Source organism: Apteryx mantelli, chromosome 3 (genome assembly GCF_036417845.1).
Source record: "Apteryx mantelli isolate bAptMan1 chromosome 3, bAptMan1.hap1, whole genome shotgun sequence".
In the NCBI taxonomy this organism is placed as follows: Eukaryota; Metazoa; Chordata; class Aves; order Apterygiformes; family Apterygidae; genus Apteryx; species Apteryx mantelli.
Window position 1 is genome coordinate 102,371,620 of NC_089980.1, and position 23,666 is coordinate 102,395,285.

The window sequence follows — 23,666 nt, forward strand, 5'->3', positions numbered from 1 at the left end:
CTGTTAAGGCAGATGAAAAGCAATGAGGGACATGCACTAGATGAGCAACCACATGTGTAGCTCCTGATCTAACCGAGAAATAACCTTAATTTTCTCCACTGGGTTCATCTACAAGCCAGCCCAGCCAGCCCTAGAGCTGAAGGCAGGGGAGGAGTGGGAGAGTACACCCCACGGCAAGGAGAGCGAGGGCACCTCTTCAGCTGCAGGGCAGGTTTAGCTTGGCTTAAGCTGCTCATTACAACTCCTATAAGCAGCTAACCTGCAGGGAGGCAGCTACCAGGAGTGTTTCTGCAGCAGCACAGCACAAGGCAGACACCACTTTCTTTCCCCACCAAGAGCACCTTTCCCTCCTAATGCAGTTTTCACGGAGGCCAGAGAACTGTTGGCGTCAACACTTTGCCCAAGAGGTGACTCCTGGTTTGTTCGGGTGAGCTATCACCTCTCAACTTGTTCTCAGGCTCTCAGGTTCTCTTAGAAGCATTGGGATTCAGACGCTCTATTAGCTCTAAAATCACCTCTGCTCTAAGACCATACTTTAACACCCTTGTTTAATAAATCTGAAAGAAAATCAGGATGGGCAAGGATTTGTAGCCTGAAAATAGTGTCATAGGAAACAGTGCTGCATTCCTGGCTCTGACAATGACTTTGTGACTCAGACAATTCAACAACATCTGTGCAAATCTGTTTACCCTAACCTCTGTAAAGTAAGTTAAGACCTAATCATCAAAAGCTTTCTGCAAGTGCTAATTTTTACTTCCATAAATGCTCAGGCCTCATTTAATACATTTTCTCTACATTTTTGCAGACTATCAAATCTAGATTCATTCACTGAAAGAATCGTGAAGGTTAAACAATGAGCTAAACTAAGTAACTGTGTGTTTAAAAGAGCACAAAGATCAGTGGATTCTTTTATTTTACAAAGAGGAGAATACTTACACCCACAAGAAATTATCAGCCAGAAGCAAGTTCCCCAGTGCTTTAAAATATGTGTATTGCAAAACATACTAAAATGCTATTGACTCTTTCATGCTGTGAGGGAGAGGTGGAAAGGAAGCATCATGCTTTTAAATAAAGCGGCAATAAAATTTTAAATAGGAAAGTTTTCCTACCAGTTTCTGCAATGAAAACAGAGCATCCTAAAATACTGAAGTGTTTCAAAAAAAAGTTTAAAAAATGTATAATAGTCCTATAAAACTTGAAAGAAATCCCTTTAGTATGGTATTTTCTTAAGAAATTTTTGAGAAACATAACCTCAAGCACTCTTCAGTTTTGTTTTGGGATGGAGGAGGAGTTCAAAGCAGGCAACCCTGACTTTCCCAGTAATACGTGCAGAATAAGAGATGTTCCACAAACATCCCACCTTTGACCTTACATTTATAAGGAGAGAAGGTCTGCACAGATTTGGGCCATATGTAAAGACACCAAATCAAAGTGTGGGGACACGAAAAAACATAAAGATCATCTAGTGCTATCAGCAGTAGATGCAGAGGTTGAAGAAGGAAAATGGTGTGAAGCTCAGAGGAAGCTGAAAGCTTCAAACACAGGCAAGAACCCAAGTTGCTTGCAAGCCACCAGGTCCCACTTGAAAAAGCTCTGTGGGACACCCCGCGTCCCACAGAGGAAGGAGGCCACCATCAGCTCTTTTTGCAAGTCAGTGGCTCCCTGTTCCTGCATCAGGCTTCATTGCAGATGGCAAGTTACTACAATTCCCCAGGCAGCTCTACCAAGCCAGCTGGGATCAGCTGAGCAGCAGTATCTTGCCTTTTTGCAAGGAAGTGGCTCCCACTGACTCCCTGGAGGCATTCAGAAAGCAGCTGTTAACCTAAAATTATACAAGCATGGTGGTATGGCAAACTGCCACCCACTGCCCCACTTCTAATGGAAACTATATGTATAAATATAATTTTGACTGTATCCCTTTAAATTATGATCTTTGATGCTTTCCAGAGCTGCTAATTACATGCTATTAACATATAAAATTTTGGCAACATTAGTAACTAATTAAAGCTAATAAAACAAAAGGGACATAGAGACAGTGAACATGACTCATCACTGAGGCAGAGATGCTCAGTCCCTCAGGAAAAGTTGAAAAACCCCAAAATAGAGGTGATACATCAAGAAGACAAGGGTATGAAAGGCTGCAGAGAACAACAAATGCCAGTGAGGAGAAAACATATAGCTCAGGATGATTTGAGGGGATTGAGTAGTGACAGGTGTGAAAATAAGGTAAGTTAAAAGCTATTTCAAGTCAGAAAATGTTTCTTAATAGGCTACTAGCCATCTGACTGCTTTACGCCTGGCTTCTCACCATTAAAATCAATGGCTTGAGTGATTCTAAACCAGAACAGAGAGGAAGACTGTGGTCTTCAGGACCAAAGTAACCCCAGATGGGAGATGGGAGGAAGGTGGTGAAGCTACTTGTCTTGCTCATAGTCCTTCCTAGGCAGATGTTCATGACCACTGCTGAGACAAATCTGGGCTAGATGAACCTTCAGTCTCACATAATAAGGCCACTTGTGTTATCTTAGGTTATATGTTATGCAAAGTCAAGTGCAATCGTCCATTTAGTGTGCTAGTAACAAAAAAAAAAAAGAAAGAAAAAAAAGCAAGCCTCAAAACTTTATAGCTTTGTTTTCAAAATCTGAGATCTGAGTCCTTCCAGTGACCCTCCAACTAGGAGGTGCAGTGGTTGCTTTTCATTTCTTTAAAGCCAGATTAATCAAAGGCAGAATTCTTTTAATGTCTAGATTATCCAGAAATCCCAACTACCAGCCACTGCCCAAATGCTATACTGAAGTAAGATCAGCTTTGTCCTTGAGATAGTGGACTAGCAGTCAGAAAATCTGGATTTAACTCTTCATAATGACACGTCATTCTGGCATTTATGTGGGTTTTACGCCCATCTGCTCCGGTAGGAAAGCTGTTGGTTAGTGGGAATTCTCTCCTCCTCCGAAATTCCACTTGCTGGATAGCTCTCCTCTCTCTGCAGCCACTGCTATATTCTGTTCACATAGCTCAGCGTAGCTACAGTGGTAGCTGTATCCTGAATGTGATGTGTGTGCCTGAAGTGTGCTGTTTTCCTGGTGCTGGGAGATCAAATCACTGTAGTGATATGATTAGAGACAAAGCCATAATTTGGCTCAGGTTGTTAAGCAGGTACACTGAGGCTTGTTTAAATAAACACAGTCACTGCTGGGAGAACCTATTTTCTGCACACCAAAGTTAAAACTGCAATATTACAGATCAGCATAAAAAACAATTTGTGCTTCAAGAGACATACACAAAAATTATGGCATTGGGTAAGCAGTAAAATATAATATTAACACAGTAGATTTCATTTACCAGTTAGCACTTATATTGATACTGTCCAACCATTACTGCAACTGAGATTAGGAAAATATTATCTTTTATGAAGTTTCAAAGACAGTAACTATGAATAAAACTCCTCCCAATAAGTTTTTTTAAAAGAGAAAATTGGCTCTGTTGCTTTTAGTTTGCAATGAGAGAAAGAGCTTGCTAAACATCTCAAACAAATTTTTATTGCTTATCGGGTGTTTTACCTTTCCACACCAAGAAGCAGAAAAAGAAGCAACTTGCCCAAATGTAGTTTACACTGCTTTTTATATGAATATTTTAAAATATATTAATTATCAGACATCACATAAAGAAAAGTCTATTGCCATGCTGTCAGAAATTGTTTCTCTTTGGTAATCACTTATTAAATATGATTATGATCTCTCCATTCTTACAAAAGAGACAAGATAATTGCTCTTACAAGCAATAGTGGGGAACTTATGATTTAAATGAACTGAATTAGCACCCTGCTCCTGAATGACTTAATACCGCTTGCCACCGAGAATGAGACATTAGCATCCTTCCTGAAAAAGGCACTTCAGTTCACTGGGACAGATGACATTCATTCATTGATCTGATTAGGATTACAATGGAAAGCTCTTACTCAGCACAGCTCTCCTCGGTGAATGAGTGTGCGCGCCTGTGTGTTAGCCCTTTTTTAATGTTACATAAATACACACGCAGAAAGAACTTGTCTGCACAACACAGGCCAGTCTACACATGATGCAGTTTTCAATTAGCTAACCTTCTGATAAGATCTCTGGACAGGATTTTTAACGAGCTTATATCATTGATTCTACAGAGCAACCTGTTACCCTCTCGTAAGGGCTAGGTGTGTATTTTGCTAATCTCTAGCAATAGGCTTCCAAAAACAGAGGCTCTAATACAAGGGAGGCAGATGTAAGGGACAGGTCTATTGTTTTGGACAGCACATGACAAACTGCGGCTGATGTGATGTTTGCCGGTAACTCAATGACAGGGTACACAGATATCAAATATCCAAGAACCGATATCCCTCATGTCTCCGACAGGGAGCCCCAGTGCAAAAGGGCTTCCCACAGTCAAGCATGAAGGACTTCAAACTGGCACAGTGCCCCTCTGGGGCCAGGCGATCGCTCAGGGGAAGGCAGTGGCAGAATCAGGTGACAACAGGGGCCCCACTGCTTTGCACCTTACAGCTCAGCATGTTATTTTATGAGTTAAGTTGCTTGGGTAAGAATATTATCAAATCAGTCCAAGACAGGAGTTTGAGAAGAGGGAGTGGTTGAAACATGGGGGAGTTAACTATGGCAGTCATCCTTCTACAACCAACCATGGCTGAAAAACATAAATTAGCCACGCTGCACAGAAGCTCTGCAAACACATTTTAACTCAGGCCTGTTTTAAGGCAGCTGTAACTTTATAAGGACATGACAAGCACATAAGTTGCCTTTTTGTCTTTGAACACTACAGTCATAACAATATTAGGTGACATCTCACAGCACTTGAAAAAGGGGTTTCCCCCTTCCATTTCTTTGGAACTGGACATTGGCAGGATCGCCTTTCAACCTTTCCTTTGTTTTCTGTGCTTCTTTAACAGAAGAACAGAAACAGGAAGGTTTTAAAGAAGAAAGCCATACTAATTGTAATGGCACTATACTAGAGTAATACCATTGTTACTTTCAAATGGACTAGAAATTTGCTATACCTTGAAAGTGTTTCTTAGAAGGCAGTCACATTAGCATGATGGGCACTGAATTACTTGTTTCACCTGGTCACTCCCTGAAAACAATCATGACCTTCTCTAGATACTGCTCTAATATGCCGCTACATCCGTATCCTGTGCAGTACTAGGTAATCTCAAGTACTTCTGTCACTTAACAAGCTTTCTTATCCTTTCCTCGGTATATTTTAATAGACTAGGTCCTTTATAAAACACCATTTAACTGAAGTAGTCACAACCCCTTCAAGACTAAATTCCCTCTCCCCAAGAAGGAATGGAACAATATGGAGTTTCCATTCCATGCAAAGGAGAATTTGGATCCCAAACAAAATTGTTAGTAACTTATGTCACGTTTAATGATTATTCACGAATCTTGCAGAACATCAATGTAATAAAGATACAAATCAAGAATTAAAAAGAATTTGCAGTATTTTCTATTAGTCTGTTACAGTGTCATATTAATTTTATACTGGTGGTCTTTAATGGTTTTAAAATACATATATACCCTACATTATTTTATTTAGGAACTACAGTGTCGCCAGAGTAAGGTATCTCAAGAGATGTATCAAGCCCTTTACAACTTTCATCTTTAAGTGGTAGGCTGGTATACTGGATACAAGAGTTTTTCCCACATCCAATTTGTAAATCAAAAAAGTCTAGAGTTAAAAATGCAAGACTGAGTCCCTTTGTTGGAACAAGATTGCTTAGTTACAAGAAGGTGCAAGAGGCAGCAGCAACATACCTATCTCCCAGTCCTGGGCTCTGATGCAGGAAGGAAAATAAGATATATTGAGCAATTACAAAGTGAGTCAGACTGCAAAAAACTGAGTAGATTCTCAAAGTTAAAATACCTGCTACTTCACCTTGAAACAGCTATTTCATGAAGTCTAGAAAGCAAAAAGGAAAGAGACCAAATACAAATGATGGTGCTCAGCAGGAAGGTACTCTCTCTGCTATGGGTTAAACAGCAGCACTAATACATTACTGATACCAATTCTAACTGTTCTGGAGAGGACAGAATTCTTGAATTATTTTATTTTTACTGAATTGCTGAGTTTCTGTTTTCTTAAGCTCTAACACTGGGTAGGCTGGCTACTCTACCTCTAGTCCCATACCCCCCTTAATGAAGTACATATTACAAAGAACTGAAGTTCTTTGCCCCAGGACATGGATAAACAGCTAAGAAGTGGAAGGCGAAAGCACAGATACAGCCTGCAAGTTACAACTGTACGGACCCCATGAATTGGCTGAGCAGAATCCTGCCAACATGGAGAAGAGGCATGGGCAGGAGGTGCCTTTCCAATGACAGTTCTGCCTTCTATATTCCTTGCTTGAGAGACTGCCAATTTAGGAAGATAAACAGTGCTGTGTCATTGGCCCTAACTCACTCACGTTCTGCTTGCGGTACACAGATGCCTGGGATCCATAAACTACTTGTAAGCAGCTGCAGAAGGTAACTAGAAACAATTTCAAACAAACAGCTTAAACTGACCATGCAGGGAACTGCCTCTTGGATAGAAAAGTTCGGGGGGGGGGGGGTGTCTTATAATCAAGAAAGTTTCAGCATCATCAATCATTTATCTGAATAGCCATTACATGATCTCTGAGCAATTAACACTAACTTCTATCTGGTGAGGTTACCTCTTTCCTGAAGACAGAACTGGACCACTAAGTGAGTTGTATGAGACATCTCCAAGGCTGCAGGGAACAGAACGCAGACTTGCTGAATACCAGTTTAGCTTCACAACTGCTCTAGCTCCTGAAGTAAACACATTAGAGCTGGCATGCTAAGGTGAACTACTGCCATGTTGCCTGAGGATCTAGAGATGGAGTTCAAGTTCTGCATTATCTCTAGGCTCCAGAACTATGCCAAACGCCCCCATAACAGGTCAGGGCAGACACTGAGGTGGTCTCTAACCACCTTTCTTAAGTCCTCTTTTGCTTCTTCTTTCTCTTAGTTACTGACTTGTCATTTGACACACACAAAAAAGAAGAAGAAAATACATCCTTTTCTTTAAGAAATGTGTGTGAATCTTTTCGCGATCTTAAAAAAAACAACAACAACAACAAAGGAGACTGGTATTTCACAGGGTAGAGAAATCAGTGCCACAGCAATTGCCTGTGTACTGAATAGTTTCTTGAGAACACTGCATCCCTTTCAGCAGTCTGTTTTGCTTCTTCCTTGTCTATAGGCCTTTGCTGTCCTGATGGAGTTGATATCCATATATTACATTTCAGGGAAAGACAATAAATATCACATATCTTTGTGTCTACTGCTCTGCCCACTAGGCAATCTACCAGGGCTTACCTTAACACTCTAAACCATTTGAGCAGCTTCCAAGAAAGAAAGAAAAAAAAGAAGTCAGCCTGCTATGTAAATATTTGCTCCTCAGTTCAAACTCCACCTGGAAACAGATCTCCTTTGAATTTTAGTTGGCCTAAATTTCAGGCAATCCCACATCAGTGGCAAACTTTCTACATATAAAACTTTCACTGCTTCAAAGTGTTAACTTGCAGTTTTGCAAGGTTAAAATTAGAGTGCTGTTTCACTGAGAATTGGAAATTTCCAACCTTCTAAAAGATCCAGGATTCACTTCTAGTCCAAGATGGGTCGTGTACTCAGTTGTGGAGATTTCAGATATAGCAGGAGAGGGATGTATGAGGCACAGGCCCAGTTTCAGACACCAATTTTCCAGAATTTCTTGCTTGCTGCTTTAAGAGCTCTCCATGTTGAATGTTCTGGCTGCTGTAAATCCTGTTTAGACATATGTATCTATAGCTTCTCACCTACTGTGTAAAGAAGCTGGAGCCCTACCTTGGGGCTGCAAATTCCACTCTGGAAGCCACATGCCCAAAATCTACGCATTTCAGTGCCTGGCATCATGCCACAGTCCCTTTGTGAATCTGGCCCTAACGTACCAATCTGCAGTGATCTTTCCATCTACCTGGATTTTCCAGAGTCTGGATAAAAAGCATAACAGTAAGCAAGATAAGTAATTATTATTTTTAAATAGTGTTTATAACCTGTAGAATACTGAATATTGGTACTGTGGTGTATCCTACCAGCAAATCTTTAGAATAATCTGAATAGCTCATATGCAAAATCATTGATGTGACCGGGTGCAAATAAATTCACAATGGGAAGTTGAGCACTTAGAAAATTTTCTGTAACCTTGAAAGCAGAGGGTTCAGATAGTGAAAACTTAGAAAACCAAATACAATCTTCATCTTCCCACCAAAACAGTATTTTCTGTCCTCCATTACTGTACACAAGGACTCAAGTGAAATTCATTTGAAAAAATGATACAGACAGACATTTAATATGACTCTAAAATGTCAATTTACACTCTAGTAAGGGAAATAACAAGAATCCTGCTGTCAGTAGGCCACATAGACAGCTTCTGCAAAAAAAAGAAAGAAAAAGGCTTAAAATCTAGTCATCATAGGCTTTTGTACTGTCCCAGGGCAACAAATCTATAATAGCTGAGCAGTAGATAGTCAACAGAATAATGCAATTCTTCAAGACAGTATCTCAGTAGTTAAAACAGTGGTGAATACAAACTGGTCTACCTAATAAGGACATTTTTTGTCCAAATAAGCACAATGATGATCTCTTAGAGAAAGGATTTAAAACACAATACACAACAGAAGTGCCAAATATCCTGATTCTAAAACTTCTGTCTTCAGTAATTCAGACTCATGACTCCCATCGATTTCATTAAATGCTGAAACTGTTTTACAAAAAGCTATCTAAATTTTAGTTACTTTACAATGATCTAAATAGAGGACAGAAAACAGTTTACAGTTGCCTTTAGCTGTAGCAGGAAGTGACAAAACTACTATATGAAAGATACAAAGCATTAACTGAAGGTCTAATTTACAGCCCTTTATCTGATGCTATATCATCCCTACAAATTTGAAAATTCCTGAATCAAAAAGCTTTAGATTGCCAGTTAAATAAAAATTCCTTCAGAGTTTAAAATATTAGCTAGTTCCTACTGAGGAAAATGGCTCTACACTGTCTTGTCTTTTCCAAAGTATCTCAATTTTACTTTTCTTTATGCAGAGTGCAGGAGTTCCTTCCTGGAACATGCACTATGCACTGAAATTTCCTTACTCTTACACAGCATTAACTAGAGAAAGATCACTGTTATAATTTCAGATTTACACCATTGTAAATTAACTGAGCAGGTTCATGTGTCTGATTTTTTTTTTGAAATGTAGACTCTTTCCTCACACACTTACAATGTTATAGCAATGTCACTAAGATGAAACAACAGATTGCAAAGACATAAAAATATGTAAATTATCATAGTGTCAGTGCTATCACACAACACTGGATTATCAGTTAAATGATTTGTGTTCTTCTGGGATCACAGCTCTTATCTATCTTGTTAACAGGAAGTAAAAATGGCTCTTGCTGAGTACTGTATTTCAAAATCCCATTAACAGAACTTCTTACTGAAAAACCAGGGAGCAGATCTCCAAAGACTGAGAAAAGGACAAGACAGATTAATGATGACATTTGCAATTACATCAACTCAGACCAAATTTGAAGGTCTCACTCATGCATCAAGACATGGAGTTGCCTTTTGATACCAGGAGGATCCCTCCTTCTGAAGTACAAGACATTTTGTTTTGTGAACCAGTAAGCATTGGTCAGCTTTTTTACCTTTTTCTCCCTAATACAAGCTATCACAAAATCAAATCGCTGAAACCAACCTGTGATAGGTGATAATTTGTTACATCAACTCGTGAAGTGATTTTACCATGAAACTAGGCACTAAGTACGGGCTATCAACTCGTGAAGTGATTTTACCATGAAACTAGGCGCTAAGTACGGGCTATCACCACCATGATTGTACTGAGCCAGCAGAGCGATACTGCATTGTGAAATGTATGCGCGCGACCTGAAGGGCACCACGCACAACGCAGAGGAAGACCCCAGCCTTCATCCCGACCCCCCCCAGCAACAGCCGGCGCAACCACAGAAGTTACAGGCATATAAGGGGACTGTGAGCGGGGGATTGCGCGCGCCGTTGGTGGAGCAGGAGGCTCCCCGGCCGCCCAGCGCTGTTTTGCTTACTTGTGACTTGCTCAATTACTCTATTAAATTGGAATTTATGCAACCTGGCCCGAGTGGTTGTCAATTTGTCGCGTTTACCTATAACAAACCTGTTTCGGATGTTTAAGGAAAAGACTGAAGACGAACTTCGTCTAATGTGCAGTTACATTCTGAAAAGTGATCGATTCAAATGATAATTTTCTAGCCAGAAAAATCTATTCTCAGGTAATACCCTTGAGTATATTGCTGAGGTTTTCTACCAAGGAAGCTGACGGGCGAGTGAAGAGTTAACAGGACTGAAGTTTGTCAATTGATATGCAGAAGAACTGATAGCACAAGAGCTGACCTGCGCAAAGTTGCTGAACAGAGGACTTAACAGGACTAAAGTCGTCTACCAACCGATATGCGCAAGGACTGATATGCGCAAGGCTGCGGAATGATTAACAAGACTGGAGAAGTGAAGTCTGCCACCTGGAATCTGCACGGACCCCCGGGGAGGGGAGAAGCAATACGGAGGTGCTGGGGTCTTGCCTCGCTAGCAGGGTCCTCCCAAGCAGACAAACAGACAGTCCTGTGATTGTGAAACTCGCAAAAAGTCAGCAAAAGCAGTGTTTGCCCAGAGCCCCAGCCGTATAAAAAGAGACTTGGGAGCTAGGAGAGTTTGAGCAGGGACGGGAACGTGACCTGACCATCCTCTCCGGCTGGACCGTGAGTATCCCCCCCCTCCCCTTTTCCTGGGACGCTGGGTTAAGGTAACTCCTCGAGGTTGAGAGTCCTCTCACTAGGAGAGTGAACAAGAAAGCTTTCAAGTAGGGATAAGCAGTCCTTCCAATTAATAACGCAGTAATCGACGGTTTCAGGCTATCCTTTCTAAATTAGTAACTGCTGGTTTTGTGTTATCCTTCCTAAATTAGTAGTCGCATTATTCTAATGGATGTTACTAATCCAAGAACTTGTGTGAGGAAATAAACATCTTTTTTTATTATTATTATATTACTGTCTCAGTCGTTGCTATCGAACCTTCATAGCATGACGGCATGACAGAAGCGATGGGGAGGGCAAAAAACAGCTATTAATGCTTTTCCTAACACAGAAAAAATAGTATAGCTATGAGCACAAAATAGAGTCTATTTTGGCTTGTACGTCATTCCTGTGAATCTCTCTTGAAATAACATGAACAAAATAAAAAGTGTACCTATTTTGCTTTTCCCTGTCTAGCCTTAATCTATTTGGAGAAACAACAAAGGATCTGACCAGTTTGTACTGTCAGTAATAATGCATAAGCCAGAATGAGTATATAGGTAGTTTTCTGGTAACATGGTGAGACCGCAGAATTGGCAGTCAGAAAAACAGACAGTCCTTTGTGATCAGAGCAAACTGGATTAAGAAATTGCCTGGACATAAATCAGGAACCAGAAGGTACAATTTTCACTAATTCAATTGAGAGAAAACTCTGGGTAATTTTTTAAGTTCTTTAATAATGATTTTTTTAAAAAAAATTGTGTCAAGACAAACAGATGAAAGACCTTAATGTGAAATCACAAGAGGAAAAGACATGTGCAACGTCTGCTTACTTCAGCTAACTCCTTTGCCCCCTTTCCAGAGCTGACCTCCTTTGTCTCCTGCCTAATGTTTTGTCTCCACTCTATTACCTAAGAACCTCATTAACTAATGCCAGCAGGATAACTGATGAAAGTGTTACTGCACATACTTTTTCCTTCATTCTAGAAAATATAGTTTTTTCTCAAAGTATGTTTGTTCTTTAAAGATCTTCACACTGGCAGTGAGGTCTAGTAATAGGATTACCTCTGCTCAACCAAAACAGCTATCAGCTAAGCAGACAGATTAATGAGATCATCTCCATGTTGCATGACATCTTCTGCCTTGCTAATTCCAAACAGCAATTAACAGTTTTTTTAAGACTGGGTTAAAACATACTATAAAGGAAAAGCTGAAATGATGTAGAAAGGGTAAGAAACAGCAGCTCAAACATCATGTTTCCCAGGTGAGCTAAAATTACAAATAACACCACTTCCACTGTTCTGTGTAAGTGAGGGGCTACTCCGTAAGTGTGGGTCAAAATTCCTTCCACATCCCACTTCCATTTCCTTAATAGACCCTTCTCACCCTGAAGTAGAAAGATATGAGTTTTATAGCTGACATATGAGGTAAACAAGTAAAACCAATACAAAACATATGGGAGGGATGTTAACTACCTTGCCTCAAAAAGCCAGTCAGCTGCTGCAACATACCCAACCCGTTTGTTGCAAAGGATCCCGAATCACCTTTTGCGCACTTTCTGCAAGAAGCTAACCACTGCAGTGCAGTTTATAGGCTCTTGGCAAGCCTGAATGCTCCAACCACCAGAAGCAGCCTAGCTGCAGTACCACGAACCCTGGAGGGGCTAAGGTACCCCTTGGGATAAATTCTTTGCAGGCTAAGTGAGCTAGCAGAGAGCTTCCAGTACTTGTGTTACAACACTTAGAACCAGCTTGGGTGTCTCTCCACCATACTGTGGTCAGTAGCCTACACAATACCCATATCTACTCTGATCCAGCTATTATAACCACAGAGACACTCTTCCCCATTTTATCCGCCTACTGAATTCACATACAAGCGTTACCCACTCATTTCCTGATGCATCCAGGGTGGCACATCAAACATCCCCTTCTCCCACCAGCCAGTCTAACAGGTACCCCACACCTGCCTCCCATAAGATGTGCAAGTCACAAGGTTAAAGTATGAAAGGATGCAGCAAGGCAATGAAGTCTCAGCTGTCATCTTTTCACAATATTTTGCTCAAGGATGAGTCTAAGTTCAGGGAAGATACTCCCAGATTATGATAGTGCCAGAGACTCAGGACTGCAGCATACCATACTGACTAAGTAGGAGAATAAAACATTCATATGGTGCCATTCTTAACACATCAGTCAAAGGCTAGCACCTCAGCTTGCAGTAGTGGATAGAAAAACTATTACAGCTTACATACCAGCAGAGAAATCTGCCCATCCATCAACCTGCTGTCAGTCACAGACTCTCGGGCTTAGCAGTCTTTCAGCAGAGGAAGACAACTCTCAAGCTGCTTTTCTTTATGGAAAAATAAAACTATTCTACATTCTGAAGAGCAAATAGTTTTCATTTATCCTAGAGACTTTGACTGCATACAGGCTCTCTGAGTGTAGATGCAATTAACCCTATGACAGCAGAAGAGAAAGAGCTTAATTACAATGACAATATAACTCAGTCTAGCCAGTGTTCTCATCTACGGTGCCTAAGATTTCCTTCCGAATTTTTATGCTTGGGTTAGAACAAGGCCAGCAGCAAAACCAGGAAGCCTCAGATTCTGGTGCTCTCACAAAGCGCTTTACCATCAACAGGTTGTACACAAAGTACACGATATTCCCAATACTTGTTTTTGTGAAGGGAAATTCACTAGTTGAAAACAAGATTGGGACTTACAGATGAATGATCTGAATTTTCATTAATGAAAATTACCTGTTTCTATCCCTGTAAGCTGTCACCATTAATTCAGACAGCACTAGAGAAAGCTCTATACCAAGTCCTGACTTTTTAAATGGCAAACAGTGCATCACTAATACATTGTCTGTTGACAACCATAATAGCTACTTACTCCACAGTACCGATCATCACTAAATATCTGTGGTGGCAGGGGATTGCCTTGCGCAGGCTGCCTGTCCTCAGGAATATTTTTATACATCCATTGTCTTTTCTCCTCTGACATTGTGATATCCACCTCTTCAAACTCGATACGATTGGCTTCCAGAAACCTCACCACATCTTGTTGCCTCTTCTTTATCTAGAAGAAAGAAAGAAAGAAAAAAAAAAAAAACACACATCAGAGCAAGACCACCATAACCAAGACATCTTTACAAACATTCCTCCTCTCCCTTCCCACTCCCTGGGAAGCTCACTAGCTCAGGAAGGCAAAAGAGAAGACATTTTTTGAGTTTTAAGTTCATAGAAATTAAATACTGCTGTTACTTTACAAGTTGGCAAAGGTTACACTTATTCACCTCATTTCTAGAAGGCTGTCTCTTTATTTCCACTATGGGAATTTCAGGCTTTGCTTTCTAAAGATACTTCTGTAAAGACTACTCTGTATGGGACTCTAAGAAGTAAGGGGTAACTGCTTTTCAAAATCACTAGGGGCTACATTTTGAAGAATATAGGCACGAAGAAATGCAAGGTAAGCAACTTAGCAAGTCCCAGAAGAATCTAATCCCACTATTCACTGAGACAAGTATGTTGGTACCTCTGAAAAAAAACCCACCCCTGCTAGACACTTTTTTGCCTCTCTAGACACCTAGACATCTTAAAAATGCAGTCCCATGGTTCCCTGAACACAATGTGTTGAATCTTTAATTAAGAGTGTCTGTCCACACATCATACATGCTTAAAATTAAGCACGACCTCATCTCTTGATAATTTACTTCACTGCAAAAAAATTGCATAAGGTTTGTACTAAATGTATGGGGTTTCTGCCCCTCAAAAAGATTACCATCTTTATACTAAAGTTTAATGGAGGCAGAACACAGGCAATTTTTAGCTCATGGTAAGGCCAACTCTTGACAGCTAGCTGAGCTTCAAGCAGATACACTCAAGTAAAAGCTACCTCTTCTCTGCCCCCAATAGGATTTTATATCAAGACAGCAACCTTAAAAAAAGCCTGTAAGGCTGAGGAAAACTAGCTGTGCTCATTCAGCAAGATCTGCTCTGCATTTTCTTCAGTCCATGCTGTACCTCTTGCATCTACATAATAAAATTAATTCATTCAGAAACGAACTATAAATTACATGCTGTGTTTCATTTTTTACAGCCATAATCAGGAGCATTATTTGAAGAAAAAAATACAGCTTTAATAATTTTGCAGTATTCTTGGGGTGTCAGATCCACGCAGTTGCTGATTGGCATAAAGCCCAGGTGGATGAATCATGCCTGTGGGTATCATATGACCTAGATACTATTTGGAAATCAGAGGATTTTTAAAGTTTGTGTGCTGGTTGTTCTTGTCACACAACTCATTTTGTCTACCTAAACACACCACAGAATATTCAGCTTTTGGTGGTAATGGTGATGGAATTGCTGTTTCCTTGAAATAAGAGGGTAGCCTTCGCAAGAAAGGACTGGAAAGACAAAGCTTTAAAATGCTTGTTGTCTTTTTGAGAAGCAGATGGCTTAGAAGTATGTGTCTCAGTGTCTTATTCTTTTTTCTTTTCTTACATAGGTCATATTGATTTTTAGGCATATTGTGAAAAGAACACTTTTTCATACAGAAGGCAGCTCCTAAAACTGTGTGCAAATAATACAGTATCAACAGCAGCAAAATTACTGCATCATCATCACTGCTGGTACTGAAGGCAACATACCTTTTACAGCCTCCCTAAAAAATTGCAGGGAGGAATTCTGCTGTCAATATAGAAGTGAAAGAGAAAAATACTTTTGTTCTGTCTTTCACCATAAAAAAAGCTGCAAGACAGGCCCAAAAGAGATGAAGACTGACATTTTCTTAATGCAGATATTAAGTATTTGTTCAAACAAAAAAGAGACACCTAAAATCATGTGTGGGGGAGGGCCTTTCCTTACAGTGGAGCACTGCTAAAACCAACTACAATTCCCTACTACAGTATTCACCAGTAGCCCTGCCCAGCATAACTAGTGCTTTACACAGTGCCCGGGCCTGTCCTCTGGCCCTGAGGCCAAACAGCATGCTCCGGCCAAGTCCTATCAAACCCCCATCCTCTCAGCCAGAGCAGCTGTATGCAAACTGTGTATTGAGAATGGTCCCTGGCACACTGTAACACCTAAATCATGACCAGGAACTGTTCATAAGACTATGAAACCGCCTTGGCCAAAGGTGTATGTGCTAACTGTGCTCCCAGTTTCACAGTCTAGGCAACTGAGTTGCATTGCCCAGCCCAGGTCATTTACCAGTACACGTGGACCCATTTTAAGCTGCTGACTTTCAGTAGTCTGTACATGGCACACAAGCTTAACAACTGGAACTCAGATTTAATCAGATCCCCAATATTTCCCTGTTCACACCATGAGAATTCTCCCACAAACACACATTTCCTAATCTCTTCTTTTTATTTTTATAAAATTAATTAAGATGTTAAAGGGAAATAAATTGCCTTTTTCAGAGAGAAGCCTTGCAATTCTCCATACCACATCTGCATAAGTTATCAGCCGTGGATGTGCCAGCTGCATAAATTCAAACAAAATGCCCTGAAAATTTCTAGCCCAAAAGTAGCATTTTCTCCTCCCACAAGTGATTTAATTCAAATCTGTAAGCTGAAGCAAGAGTGTTACTTACATTAGAAATTCTATTAAATTATGCCTTGTTGTTTGATTGACGCTCAGAGCATCTGCCACAGCAGAAGCCAGCCGATTATTCCCCAAGAAAACCACAGGAGCTTTGTCTTGCCGTAGAACTGGATCTGTGCCGCAGGAGTACGTCAGCCTCCGAGTCCTGCCTGCAGCTATCATTTGTGGTAACTCTGAGCTACAAAAACTTCCAGCATTGACCAAATACAACATGCCACAAAGAGCAACAGCAGTTCTTCCTTCCTCACTAGTCTATGCAGAGGACCTGGGCTCTGCTTAGGAGCCCAGTGAAGATGAATCATTTGACAAACTATGGAGGTGGACACTTTAGTCCCCTCTGTGAAACCCAGCCTTGCAGCTTGCGGCATCCTAGGTTTCCAGTGTGCTGCAGCTGACGGGAACCTGAAAAGAGTCTTCACAGAATCAGTGGCACCATGTTCAGAACAACTCAGTTCATGGCTATTCATACAACGCTTTGGGAGAGCATTTGTATTCTTACAGAATAGACTGCTTCAGCAACAAAATATGTTGCTTTTAAAATGTCTCAGCACCCCTGAAGACACTGCAAGATGCACCATCAAAATAGATATCCATTGTGAAGTCTCAGAGCAAAACACATCTCCTACTTAATTTTGTATTCCATAAAGAGACTGAAGTCTCCATATGCATTTCATTCATCTCATCTCAAACAGACACTTCATTGCTCTTTTTCCTTTTTGAAATTTCCTTCCAGTCATGAAAGAGTATTAGCCATAAATACGAATAAGAACAAGCAAGATCATCTCTTCTTATTAAGCAGAAACACTAACTGTGAAAATATCAGTGTTCTTCTACGTAACTTGATCCTAATCCATCTCTAACATAGTGAGGCTCCATCAGAGCTAATAGACTACTATTCAGTGTTTGTCTCCCATGTTTTTAGTAGGCTGTTTGCAGAACATCTGTTCTCTGGGTTTGGTTTTAATGCTAATCTACACTTCTATTCACAAAAATAAGATGGGAAAAAAATTCCCAAAGACATCTCTATTTTATGCCAGTATTTGGAGCTTGTTTCTTCATAAGGATTAAAAAAACCAGCAGTAATAGGATGACCATTTTGATATATGGAACTGCTAAAATGAGTCAGTCACTTATCTAATAGTTCAACTTAAGGAGGCGGCCTACCCCAGCTAAAGTGTCCAGGCTTTCTCCCCTAGTTTTCATTTCTTTATATGGATTTGCAACAGGTAACAGGAGGATACACTTTCAGAGAGGACACACTGGTTCCGAGAAATACTTCAAAGACATCTTCAGGCCAGGTAGGACTACTGGGATCATCTGTTCTGACCTTCAGGATAATATAGGCATCCCTGAATTAATTTCTCTTAGGAATAAAGAGTCTCTTTGGATTGTTTTCCTAAGCTCCATTCCTGAACTGATGACAACAGAGAATCTACCACAGTCTTTGTAAATTGTTCTCACAGTTAATTAACTGCCTTCACTTAAACATTTACCTACTTCTGTTTGGAATCCACCTCACTTCTAACTTTAAGCCACTTACACTTTTTATATCTTTGTTAGACTGAAAACTCTTCTAAGATTTCTTTTTCCTACATAACTAATACAGACTTAAGTCACTCCGTGACCACCTCCCAGCTAACTTGAACAATGATCTCCAGTAAAGAGAGAATACCTACTGCTCATTTAACAGCAGAATAACAAAATGAGAATTTTACCATCAAAAAGCATGTCCAGACTGGACCAGAAATTCAGCGAATATATCACATTCTCTGTCCAAAATTCCCTTAGTTTCCCATGACTTTCAATAGGTCCAATCTATCTCTTTCTTTCTTCCCTCTCTGTGCTTCCTGAACATGTTTTCAGAAGATCTTATGTACTAGAAGGACTTGTCTGTTGACAGCATCTGAACCAGAGGAGGCTTTTGTATGATCTATTACAAAATGACAGCAGTATTTCATTATTCTAAACTATTTTAACCAAGGTCTTCAATATATTGCAGAAATCTCACTGGTACAGGATCTAACTAACCTCGATAAGCTATATGAATATTACTTCTGCCATACTACAGGCAAGATGACTCAAGTAGCAATATTAATGGAAATTCTGCAATAGCCATCATAAAAGAGAACTTCTCTGCCTTAGTTTTTTAGCCCAGTTAACATAAATGGGACAAAGCAGTCAAGTTCTCAGGTTCAGATCTCCCAATGGTGTTAGGAAGCATTGCTGAGCATCTGGTGCACACAACGCAGATGCAGGAAAATGGTTGTCTGCTCTGACTCTACCCTGACCTTCAGGAGGTAGAGCATTCCCTCTGTTTCAGTTCTCCTGCATGTAAAACGCAGGGAATGGCAGCAGCTACTATTTAGTGCACTGTCCACAGAGCAAGACATATAGGACTGACCGTCCTGCACTCTCTTCATCTTGGAACTGCGAAGGGCCAAAGCCCAACCTGAACTGTTCCCTTATTACAGAGAAATCCCAAGAACAAATCAGCTTTCTTTGTAACACAAAATCCCACCCCAAAAAGATTCAGACCACAAGCATGCTGAGAATTAGCCATTATGATAGGTATTTTCTGGGCTGGACTCTCAGACCACAAACACATTTTAGAAGTCTGACATTAAAAAATAGTCGTAAGTCCATCACAAAAGCTTCAGTATTCCAGACCGGCATACATCCACCTAGAACTGTGCCACTAAAGACACAGTGGTCCTGACAGTTCCCCTCCTTCTTTTTCAGTCTGGCTACTCTTTTCTTTCCCCCTCTTATACCAGAACAAACCCTATTGCAGCAGCCAAACCATCCTCTCACTGACTCAGCTAAAAACTGAATACATTCCTTTTGGCAGGGGCACCTTTAGAGTGCAGTTTGATGATATAAGCTAAACAAATCTCACAGCTAACTGTCACCGAGATGGTGCAATGTTGCTCCCTCCTGTCAAGTAGCTCCTGCAACTTCCCTTGCACAAAGCTAATGCAGGAACCAGGGGAAAAAGAGAGGGACCATCAGTAATGTTCACAACATAATCCGATCATTTTAGACCAACAGTGAAACCACACCCTGAGAAAATGGCTCAACAGAAGCATGGCCGGCTACAGGTATTTGAAATATGAACTGCGTAAACAGTATCGATGTTACAGAAACGCAAGTTCCAGCTCACTTCCACAGCTGAAAATATCAAACAGGAGTCTTTGCCTTTAGACATCATGCAAACAACCAAAGGGACGGTTGCAGCATCAAAAGCAGATGTGATACAGTTACTGCAGTGGATTACTAATCCTCCACTTCTCATAGAGGTGAGGCTTAAAATATACTCCCAGATACTCAGGAGATACTACGCTTTAACCAAGAGACGCAGCAAGTCGTAACCACCATCAGATGAGCAGAACTCTAAACAGTGTTAACTGCAAACCCACACAAACCTCCCTTGGATAAACAAGGGGAAAGCAATGCCTGTTATAAACACGCCAAGCAATATCTGTGTTCTTTTTCTTCTGTTTCTATTGTCTTTCTGCCTGCATACAGAAGCACAGAAAAACAACCCCACACATTCACTCAGATGGACATGCAAACCCTCACAGTCTTGTTATATTAAAAATCAGGAGTGACAGAGACATTCTGCTGACTTTCTCATCCTCTGCATTGCTTAGGAAAAGAGAGCACAGCTGACTTCTAGCAATTTTTACTGCAGAGAGACGGCAGTGCTGTGACAGACCTTTACAAAGGTTCATATGATTAATTCGCTGTTCTTGGCACAGGAAAACACAACTCAGCTATGCACATAGGGAAAAAGAGATGAGAAACTGTGGTGAGGTGGAGGACGGTAGGAAAGAAAAAGAAGGGAAAAAAAAGTCAGTATTACATAACTATTCTCAACAGCAAAATAAGTGACTACCTGCCACAGCAACTACTGCTTTACATGTGATAGAAGGGAAATGCGGTCTCCTCAGAGCAGCCGTCCAAATAGCTCAAAACACTCTGCTTCATCCTCAAGAAAAGCTATATATCCATGTTTCCAAATCCTAAACCACATAACCTTTAAATCTGAAAAGAAGCAGAACAGCGACCACATGCAGCCTGCAGAGCCCTGGGCTGCAGCTAGCAGCAATCTTCCACTTGCATACAGAGACATAATTAAGAACGCGCCATATGAAATACTCTCAAACTGAGGAGGCAATCTGTTCAGCTTTATGCAAAATAAGCTGCAGTTCCCTGGGAGCTGCTGAAACACTGCTTAGCCCAGCAACGTGCACACCTCTACCTCCGTGTAATATGTGCATGGTACCTCTGAAAGATTCCAGTATTTAAGAAATACAATTACAACTTGAGGTAGGTTTGCTTGTTGAAAGACTCCTTATCAAAAGCAGTCAGCAAAGAAAAACATATTATTTACTTTCTCTATAAAGCTATAGAAGACAGTAAACTTTGTTCCATGCCCAGTGCCTGCTAAACTCATATTTTCCTTGTCAGATGCTACACTGTGATAAAATTGTTTTAAATCTATTTCAGTGTATGTGTTTCCATTGTGAGTTTAAGAAGAGACAAAGTAAGAACCCATCGTTCTCTGTGCAGGTAACAGGTAACTTAGAAACATTAAGGAGTTGCTAGCAAGTACACATACACCTACCACTGCTCAAAAGATGGGTATTTGCTCAGGGGTTTACTTGGTATTATTTCAGTAAGAACGTAAGGGAAAAGGAGAGACTGATACAGACCCAAACAGAAAAAGTGGAAAGAGCAAGAGAGGAAAAAGAGAAGGCTCTACGGAAACACCAGCTGCAGGCCATGCCCTGCAGAGCGCCGTGGAGCCCAGTGCGGCTGCGAAGACCTTGCAGTCACTCCCAAACCTACCTCGTTTGATTTCTTCTGGGTTTCAGGAAACAAGATTTGCCCATGATGTACATGAATGAAGTAACTGATTTATCATCACTTTTTCTTGTAGTAGGAACAATGTGTCCCTACACTGTTGAAAATCCACTTATCTGCGAGCCTGTGATAGACTGGATGAAACCAGACCCTATGAGATCCCAAATCTTTGCTAATTATTTCCCATCAGATGAGTAGCAATGACAATGAAACTGGATCTTCCAATTAATTATAATACGAATCTGTATTCTGTTACATCAACATGAAACCCAAAAAAAGCATTACTTATGGAAATCAAAAATGGCTAAAACTAAGTGAGATTTGGAGACCTTGCAACAGGAACAGAAGCAGAACTGGAAGTCTCATCGAGCACACAGGCAGGTAGCTCCTAATCGGACACCTTAATGGAGTGTCAGCCAGAAAGCTCTGGGCAGACGGAGAAACACAGTAAGAGGATTCCCAGCCTCGCCTGGCAAGCAGCAGGTGATTGCCGGATTGAAGGCTGGGGTGGGTTGCTGGTTGTTTTAATGAAAGAGGAAGCTCACAAACCCTATGGCCAATGTGAAACTTGAACTACAACATGAACTCCATTGCGTGGAATTACACTACCCTGAAAACTTGGACATTTCTACTAGATAAAATGCAGGCAGGAAATGATATTTATGCCACAGAGACAAGATCTTTTCCAGTCACAGGCACATTTTCCCATGAGGGTATTGGGAAGTCATGCTGGTGCTTACCTGGCTGAGCCTTTAGCTAAAGCCGAAGTAGATTATCAGTGCATGCTGGTAGCTTGGTCTGTTGCCAAAAATGTCTCAGACAACAGGAAACCATGAAGATACACAATAATCAGAACATAAATGTTAGGATAATTTTTTTTTTCCAGGTTAGGGATCCTGGTGACTAGCACAAAACACAAGAGAAGCTCTAAGCAGCCTGCAAGATTTTAGGGATTCATAAAGCTTTTACATTCAGCATATTCTCAGTTATCAAGAATTTCTCCATCTGATGGAACCATCCTGCAGGACTGGAATAATTCATTTCAAAAGACAAACAATTCAAACTAGCTGGCAGCTAACTTCTTTCAATAGATAGATGTTTCTGTTTGTAATTTACCATATGTTTCAGTAATTCAAGAGAGTGGTTAAAAAGAAAGTGTTATTTTCATGCATTTTTCCAACAGAAATCTCTCCAGGTTGCCAGAGAATAAGTTAAATCTCCTGTTTAGAATTCCACACTTAACTCCTCCTTGTACTATTCTCTTTAGTCAGCGGCATATTTATAGCAAGTATTCTGCATCATGAAAGAAACCCTTTCCACAAGCAGCATCTATCTTCCTTTTCAAAATGTATACATAAATACAAGTATGATAACCATAACACTTACTAATTCAGCTATTCTTTAGTGATAGGAGAGTCTGCCTCCTAATTAAATGCAAGTTATTCTCCGATCTCCATGCTACATTAATTTATTCATACATTTATTCCTTTTGATTTCTGTAAGTTATTTTGATTCTGAAGAACATCACTTCTTCTCAGTGAAGTCCCAGTTCAGTGAGGTAGTTGAGAACTTTCAAGGTCTGAACTACTGAAAACTCGGTCTTTGGTCCTACAGTGATGAGCATAAAATTGATCTCTGAATCTCACAATTCCTCCTGCAGAGACAGGAGAGTGAGGAACAGTTCTGTATCTTGCACATGAAAGCCCAGTCCTGCAAGAGCTGAAAATCTGCAGGGATTTATGAGGTATCATTTTGTTCATGTGAATCAATGTTGCTTGTTAAAATTACAATTTCTTGGAGGAAAGAAAGATGCGATAGCTATGCTTTGTTTCTTTATTTTCTTAAAATTTATTAAATATTTGGTAATTGTTTAAAGCTCACTGAAATATCACTGATGACAGCATGTTTAGCAGCAGGTTTTGGAAAGTAAGCAAATGCTGCAATACTTATAAATTGTGCAAAGAAAGATAAAGGCTTGTCATTAAAAACAACAACAAAAATCCCCCCAACAAGAAATCCACACACACACTTCCAATTATGCAATGATGTGTCTATCACCTAGACTTCTAAGCTGCAAATACACAACTGTGTCATCATTGTTTTGTGACGTGGTGAGCCAGCAGAGCCCAGAAAGTGTTGTGAACTAGTCCTGTGTACTTTACCAGTCAAATTGTTTTGTAGCAACGAATGAAGTATCCCCAACAGTATTTTCTGTACTTACTGCACATGTGATACAAGAGTACATTTCTTGGCACTAAAAATATAGCTCATGTTTCTTCCCTCTCATTAGCTTTAAGCACCCAAACCCAGTGACACAGGAATATTTAACTATTA

General features: G+C 40.4%; 1 protein-coding gene across 3 annotated transcripts in view; it reads right to left on the bottom strand.

Annotated features, from left to right (window-relative positions):
- The window catches only part of SH3BGRL2 (SH3 domain binding glutamate rich protein like 2), a 46,772-nt gene that overhangs the window by 8,461 nt on the left and 14,645 nt on the right, over positions 1 to 23,666 (bottom strand). For all 3 annotated transcript variants that reach the window (XM_067294076.1, XM_067294074.1, XM_067294075.1), the window contains one exon: positions 13,753 to 13,938. In XM_067294076.1, the coding sequence (XP_067150177.1) occupies positions 13,753 to 13,938 (186 nt within the window). The remainder of the gene's footprint in view (positions 1 to 13,752; positions 13,939 to 23,666) is intronic.